Genomic DNA, 8,550 nt, shown 5'->3' on the forward strand with positions numbered 1-8,550 from the left:
TCAAGTAGCTGGGACTACAGGAGCATGCCACCACGTCGAGCTAAATTTTTCTATTTTTACTTGCCTGGCTAATATTTTTTCTTTTCTTTTCTTTTCTTTTTTTTTTTTGGTAGAGATGGGGTCTCACTCTTGCTCAGGCTGGTCTAGAACTCCTGACCTCAAGGAATCCTCCCACCTCAGCCTCCCAGAGTGCTAGGATTACAGGCGTGAGCCACTGAGCCCAGTCAATAATTGTTTTTTTTAAAGCACACTCTGGAGCTCACATATTAACAAACACCAAACCTCACTTGTTAAGGTAATGCTGGTTTTTTGAGTTTATTTATCAGAGGATCTACATTATTTTACTTTAAAATGTTCTACAAATCTAAAACCATTAAAGGTTTCTATATTGCTTCTTAAACATATTATTCTAATAACTTTTGTAATAAATATCTCAAATTGCACTGCCACAAAGACATTAATTAAGCAAGATATAAAACTAGTAAAAAGCACACAATTAAAAGAGCTGCCAAGGTTGTACTACAGTGGAGTCCTGATCTTTAGGGAACCATCAAACCATTACAAGAAGGGACAGAGACTAATTTTTAATGGGAGCGGGGTGCTGGTTTTGACAGAAATTACATTATAAGCTGTAAATAAAAGGATTCTTTTGCCAACCCTTTGATGGCAAGTGTTAAGCATCTGTCCATTGTAGTTCCTTTTAAGTATGTTTCCCAAAATTAGATGGCCCAAACTGGCCTAGTCTTTAGGCTAGTTTAACTAAGAGTGGAGAGGTGGCTGTTTTGTAAAGTCATGCAGATAATAAAATGTAACAAAAATCAATGGTAGTCAACTGCAAAGTTCTTTAGTCAAGACTTCAAAGCTCCTTGGGCACATGTACCAGATTTGTCCCCAGAGTCAAGTACAAAAATATAACTATTAAATATCAATGGACAAAATTCAATGCAAGACTTTCAGCAGTGTCAATCTTTCTTTTTTTAAATCAGACATTTCTCCTGTTTAGTTTTATAATATCTTCATAATGCCATGTAAGATAGCTTACAATATATACTTAAGTGAAAACAATGGAGAAAATGTTGTTTAAATCAGAACACAAAAATTCTACTATGGAGTGTTAAGTTTTTGTACGTTAACTGATTTAACCTCCCACCCAGAAAGCAAAGATAAAATATTAGAAAGCTCCAGAGAAAAGCACAGGCTTGTTAAAAGAGAAAAAAAAAAAAAAAAAAAAAATTAGAAAGCTCAGAGTCAGATTTTACTTGCCAGGAAATGCTAACGGTTTACTAGATGCATAAGTACAGGAAACAATATGAAGATGATTATTATTAATTTTTTGGAGTGTCACAAAAACTTTGTAGTAAGGCTAGAAAAATGGCTATCAGTAAGTAATTATACATTAATATGAACCCCAGAATCAGGTAATATGGTAGCAGTATACTCTGCAGTGGAATTAAACAAAAGTTTACAAAACTGGGTTACTTTCCTTTTACCACCTAACCCTGATCATTTATTCTGAAATTACAAATTTTCTCAATGAAAATGTAGGTGCCAGAACATAGCCTATTTTTCCTTACCATTTTATTGTTCTGCAAGTATAAGGAGGACCACTTAATTCCTTATTTTAGTATCTCTGATACGTGTATAAGTTCATCAACAGTACAAAGGGCTGCACAGCTCCGATTAAGTCCAAACTGAAAACGCATAGGAGTCAGTCTCTCACTCTTGGGACAATTAGGCAAACACAACTTTCAACTTCAAAGGCTAGCATTTCTTATATGAAGAGCTAAGTGGTTGGGCTTAAGGAAAATTTAAGGCTCCATATTATATTATACTACAGAGCAATCCAGCAGGGATATCATCATCAACAAACTTTTCTAAGTGTCAACAACACTGGCAAAGTCAGGGTGATAGAGCGAGTTTGCCTCAAGATGGAGCAAGGCTTTAATATCCACATATGAAAAAATACATTTATTCCAATGATTACATTGAAATAGGTCTCTAAAAATAAATTAACACTGAAAAAGTAAACAAACAATGAAGGGATCAATTCAATATAATGAAAGGTAGAAACTGTAGAAGCACTTTCTGAGAATGGATACTTGCTAAAAAGTGCTCTCTGTCCCTGAACCTATACTGTACACTAATCTAGAGGTTTGTATTTTTAAGTTCCCACTTTTATACATAGAGAAACTAAAGTACATTATACTAAAGAACTTAATATAAAGCTGCCAAGTAATTTGTTTCTTTTGTAAGGCAGCAGAGGAACTTCTATAATCCACAAGAGATCCATTCTCCAAAATGTAATAAAGCCAGTGCTCCTCTAACATCAGTGAACTTGTACCTTTTATCACCAGTTACAAGGGACAAACTTGGAAAACACCTATCATACAGTGATTTCAAATATGATTGACAATGTAACAATTCATCTGCCAATTCAAAAAAGAAAAAATCATAAATGACAATGAAACGCATGAAGCATTTAAGAAGACTGAGCCTAATCCCAGGACATTTTTATCTTCTTAGGTAAATGGATCAAGGCAGAAAACTTCGTACCCCACTCCCTCATCCTGGCCTTCAATTATATATGAATTAAACAAGCGCCTGTAACCACAGGGAAACAGAATGACACAGCTGTTAGAAACGTACATTTGATTTCTATGACCTGGATTTCAGAAGTCACACATCCCAGCTTGTAACTCCAGGCAAGCATAACCAATATAGGTCACAGTTTTTCATCATTTATAAAATGGCTATAACATCACTTACACCTCAGCAGGTTTTTAAAATATTAAATGAGAATATATGTGAAGTGCTTAGCACTGTGTCTACAGTAGAGCACACACTCTACAAATGTTAGCTACTACAATTATTGTAATGAGTCTAACTTTAACATATTCAGCACCTCCATTTCAGTCATCCATTTGGGAATTGCCCCACTTCCATATTCAGGCTTGAAATAAACATTAAAAGACTGGGAAGGAAATGTACAACACTGGGAAGGATAGGCTGTGTCATTAACAGTTTCAATGAGCTGCACGTAAAACGGACTTTTCAAATATCTACCATTTAACCCCTTCAGTGAACAATTCTAGGGAAAAGATATGGGGAAAAAACTCCCCCACCAGAAGACATGCTGTAACTTGACCATGTAATTTATCATAAAAAAATGAGAAAGTAGTGGTAAAAAATGCGAAGCTGAACAGGATGAGAAGACAACAGTAATAATGGGTAAGCCAAACCTTCCTGACAAACTATGACCTATGATCAATCACAGGCATTAAAGAAAACTAGCACACATTCTAATATTAAACAACAGTATATGAAATACTTTGTTCAAAAGTAAGTACATGCCTACATCTAGACCTGTGTTATCATCTTGATTTAAGAGACTCATACCCATAAGTAAGTAATGATGAACTGGAACATTTTTGTATCTGTTGTTAGTATGTCAGTGAGAAATATCAATGGCAGACCACATTTAAAAACTCATTAGCCACAGTTAATAGTTGAAGTATTAGCCTTGTTTTGGAATTGGTAATGGATACATATTTAAAACTCAAGAGAGGAAAAAGCCTTAATTTTTGCTGTTCCAATACATCAAGAAGAATAAAAATAAGTCCATAAAAATATAAACACTATTCTTATAGTTGCATACTTTCAAACTAAATTATTTTTTTAGGGCCTGCAAATTTCTAAATTAAAATTTATGTATGTATGAGGCAATTTAAAGCCCATCCTTACATTTTTATTATGCATTTAAATTCTTTCAAATAATCAATGGGCATATATAAGTTCTAGTCAACATATAAAAAGCTTAAACAGAAAGGAGTTTACTCCCTACTAAAAGTCCTCTGAATGTAATTAGTACAAATTTGGATTGGACAATTTAAAAACAACAATGATAAATCCAGCTAATCAAAATGCCAAATCTGTGAAGTAAAACAAAACAGAACAAAAGTTTATTTGACAGGAACACCTAGTTTATTTCTGTCCCCTCCCTTCTCTCTAAATCAATCTGTAAAAGACAGAAATGTATTTTAGGGCTAAGTATCAATCTACCTGCAGCTCCTTGGGGAGTTTCATCTGTCCGTGCAGCTGAAGAATTTACTGCCTCCTGATTGCTTTCAGGGTCTGCCATTTTCTCCTGTCGACGAGCTTCAGCTGCTCCTCTTTTGCCCAGGCCAGAGCCCCGACGACTACAACAGAAAAATGTCATCATAGGCAGCATTACCAGTGAACCAGGAGCAATGTATAGACAACACAAAGCTCAAATTCATGGAGCACAAAGCCAGTTTATTCTTTTTAAATAAAAATTGTTGCAGAAAATCATTATGTGTAACAACCAAGACTTTGTATACTTAAAATTCTTCCAAGTTATACTGCATTTACAATACAAGCTTTTGTGTAACTAGGAGATGTTGTCATCCTTAGAGACAGAAATGATTTTTAAACACTTACAAATAAATGGAAAAATGATTCCTGCAGAGAAAATTCAATTCATTTAAAATAGAGGACCACTTCCAGGGTAAATAGTGGATCGATATACACAGGCTTGCAGAGTAACACTGAGAATGGGAAGAGGAGAGGGGGAGAAAAGAAGAATGGGGAAAAATTCCCATCCCCTGTGTTCCAGATTGCCTAAATCATCCAAAAATGACTATGCTAATATGGACAATAACTACATTCATTAAAATAAAATATTACGAATTTAATGTTATAAATAAATACAGATGGCCTTTGGGAAGACGTTTGTTTAGGACAGAGGCAAGGAATAAGGTATATGGAAAAAAGAATGATCACATTTCTCGTGGAGCAAATTAGTTTATCGACAATGACTTTTTTATATTTTGATAGAAAAATCAGTAAGCAAATGGGACAGAAACAAAAGAAACCCCCCAAAATTATTACAACTTGTTAGTATTTAAACAGAAGCTCCCCAAATTTCCTTAGGAAATGCAGAAGCCTACTACTAAAGACATGTTTTAGAATAAAGTCACACTGCAATGAAATGAGATGCCACCTAATAAACAGGAGCAGGCATAACTGACATGTAAATGAACGCTCTGACTTCTCTGAGGGCACCAGGAGAGTTTATTCTCCTAATTAGTGAAAAAGCCTCCCCAAACAGGGATTTGCTTAGCTAATCCTCCTTCACAAGGAAGCAGCTCATTCCAACCCATTTTACCAAGCTACAAATTCCTGGGATTCAAATTCATTCATTTAACCTCGAATTTGTGCCAACACACTGGGCTGATCACATTGGATACACAGGGTTACTACTGCCCTAAAGGAATATTAGTCTAAAGATGGCCTCAGTAGGTTAGCAAGGCACTAGTTTTAAGCAGAATCTCAACGAATTCAGAAAAGGTCTGTGAAAGAGTGTTTCAGGCAGGTGGTTGGACGGCTTGTGCACAGCATCATCACATATACGCTAAGTATTAATAACTTCACATGCACTAATTAAGTGGTCATGAGTAGAAGGAAAGAAGGTGGCATACAAAGGCCAGGAAGACAATTGTTAACACTTATTTATCTGACTTCACATGTAGCTTAAAATTAATTTTCAAACACAGTGAATTCAGTTTATATCTCAGACTATAAACCGTTAGTGAATAAGACTCAAAATTTGTCCCAAAATAGGACAAACACTCTGGAAAACCAAGAAATTTTTTCAGAGATTCTCATAAAAGTTTTGCTAAGAAACCTCAAAAGCAAAGAGGTTTACTAACTGCAGATAGTTAAAACAATCCAAATTAACAGAAGTGGAGAAGTAGGGACTTAAAGTGGCAAGGGTACACTTCTTACGACTCCTACACAACAAGTCATATTGTTTGTTTACATTACTATTTTACCAGCACCAAGATTAATGAAAATAGATTATCTTAGACAACCAAAAAAAGTGCTAAAAACCTTCCTACTAACCTGAGTTACAGTAGGGAAAAGGCAAACTTAAATCATTCCCCCCATCACACATTTTTGATGCATTTAGTCATGAACCGCATAATGATATTTCTGTCAATGAAGAGCCACGGCATACACAGCAGTGGTCCCGTAAGACTATAGCTTACTGTACCCTTTTTATGACTACATATGTTTAGATACACAAATACTTGCCATTGTGTTAGCTGCCTACGGTATTCAGTACAGTAACATACTGTATAGGTTTGTAGCCTATTCCATCTAGTCTAGCTGTATAGTAGGCTAGACATCTATTTTGTTTAAGTGCACTCTATAATATTCACACAATGGCCAAATTGCCTAATGTCGTGTTTGTCAGAACATGTCCCCCTCATTAAGCTATGCATGACTGTACATATAAAAGAGATAGAACTCATATCTGGCTATTGAATAAATAGCAGAACAAGGGCATTTAACCAACAGACCAACCCTAAAAATCTAAGAGGAAATTGCAGGGAAAAGATTTTTACCTTTAATAAGATTCTCAGTTAATAAAGGTATATGAAATAATGGACTATATCATATCAGAAGTAGTTGACGTTTGAAAATGAGATCCACATCAACTGGGAGAAAATAGGAATTGGAAATGTGAGAGAACACACACAATATCTATTTTTTCTTGAGGGGAAGGTGTAGCACAAAATAAAAATTAAATATTTTCCCCCTTATCCACTAAACTAAATAACTGGTACCAACACTTTTGAAAACTAATTAGGCAATATTACAGCCATTAAAACAGGCACCCCTTTTGATTCATTAATCACTCTACTGAGAAATTTAACTGTCTTTTAAAAACAACCCAAATATGTATAAATATGCTTATTGGAGATTTATTTTGCAGACTAAACTCCGAAAACAAACTACTGGCAACAACTGTGAAAATAGTGTAGGAACAGAGGCAAAAGTAGAAGATAGAAATGGCATCAAAAAATAGCATGATTAAAATTTAGTAAAGACATGTAAACAAATGCTCGGGAAGAATTCCCAAAGATAATACAACTTATGTTACAATAAATACTCAAGAGTCCAGTAAAAAATTATTTTACTTCACTAATTTAAAAAAAAACAGAGTTAAGGATTAAAAGTTGAAAATATCTAAGCAACAGAAGATAAATGAACTCACCAGAGTGAAAAAACTTAAATTATTACCTGGTACTAGCACAGGAGCCCGTGGTCTTTTGGCGTGTGCTCCGCCTCAAACTGGGGAGCTCAGCAGGTGGCGACTCACTGCGTTTCTTGGTAGATTTTCTTAAACCTGTATGTGGCAAATGTAAAAATAAAATTTTATAAAGAAATTATCATGAATTAAAAATTACAAAATTCTTGCAGGTCATCATCTTATTCAAAAGACCACAGAATCTTTTCATGGCCTCTCCAGCCATATGATAGGTTTACTTTCATAGCTTGACTTTACTCAGCCTATTCGTAATGGAAAAGCAAATGGCATCTGGCACTCCGTTTCAGGACCAGTCTTCTCACTGTGACCCAGCCTTGATCGAGCTATCCCATACCGTAAGTGACAGTCCCACCTCTCCCAAACCATCATCTTTCAGATTTCATGTGTTCTCCTCCACTACCCTTCTCCACTAACTAAAGCCAAGAGATTTTTTTACATATTCTGTGTATTTCAAGAATTTACTAAATTTCATTAAATTTACTAAATTTATTACACTGTTCTGACATTGTCCCATTTCAGTTAGTATATCAGGTTTGTCAATAAGCTTATGAGAGAACAAAATGGGTTATACCACTTACCAGCAAGGAACATACACTGGAACTGAACGGTTATTGGACTGCCCAATTTACAGAATACCATGTAATTAGGGGGAAACATCAATCAAGCACACTTTACATGTTATTCTGGAAGCAAACTAATGCCTTTGGCAGGGTTAACAGACTGTCAGAAAATACAGGAATTAAGTTTATTATTTTATAAATGAGAAAGCCATGAGGGCATCCACCTTCCCTCCCCCAACTCCAACAATGTTATCATACATGATGACATACTAAGCAGTGGAGCTCTATCTAAACAAGGACCTCCAATAGTGAAAGGTCTCCAAAGTCAACAATCTTATTTCCAGGAGAACTACAGCACTATCTTAACTTCTTCGGAGAATAATTAATTACACAATTGGTTCTGGTCACTTGCTTTTTTTTTCCAGGAAGTTTTAATTTTTGGCTATTTCATTGCTTTAAAGGGGAAAGTTAAATTCTTTACTCCTTTGATTTTGTTAAAAGCACCAGTAAAGAGTCTGGGAGAGAAGTGGTAAAAAGAATTCGAGACATCTTAACCACTTAGATTCTTAATTTAAAATCTTCATTAAACTTGAGATGGTCTTTATAGCATACATAAGGAAAGCAGCTAAGTGAAAATCCAGTTATTCAAGAATCTTTGAACACAAAAGAGAAGCTATAAAGACAAAATTTATGTTCAGACAGGCATTATCACTTATTGACATCTAAACCACACCTTTAGGGACCTTTTTCAAAAAAATTTTTATGAACTTATCTAAACACCTGAAATTGACATTTAAAAGAATCAAAGAAAGAAACATTATTTGGGGAAAGAAGATTGGCTTAACATTTTCTTAC

The 8,550-nt window shown here is 34.9% G+C and overlaps 1 protein-coding gene across 1 annotated transcript in view; it reads right to left on the reverse strand.

The window, feature by feature from the left end:
- The window catches only part of TRIP12 (thyroid hormone receptor interactor 12), a 196,259-nt gene that overhangs the window by 103,529 nt on the left and 84,180 nt on the right, over positions 1-8,550 (reverse strand). Inside the window, exons 5-6 of the mRNA XM_012642477.1 lie at positions 7,108-7,213; positions 4,060-4,196 (exon numbers count right to left, since the gene is read on the reverse strand). Of these exons, the coding sequence (XP_012497931.1) occupies positions 4,060-4,196; positions 7,108-7,213 (243 nt within the window). The remainder of the gene's footprint in view (positions 1-4,059; positions 4,197-7,107; positions 7,214-8,550) is intronic.

The sequence above is a fragment of the Propithecus coquereli genome, unplaced genomic scaffold (genome assembly GCF_000956105.1).
Source record: "Propithecus coquereli isolate 6110/MARCELLA unplaced genomic scaffold, Pcoq_1.0 Scaffold18, whole genome shotgun sequence".
In the NCBI taxonomy this organism is placed as follows: domain Eukaryota; kingdom Metazoa; phylum Chordata; class Mammalia; order Primates; family Indriidae; genus Propithecus; species Propithecus coquereli.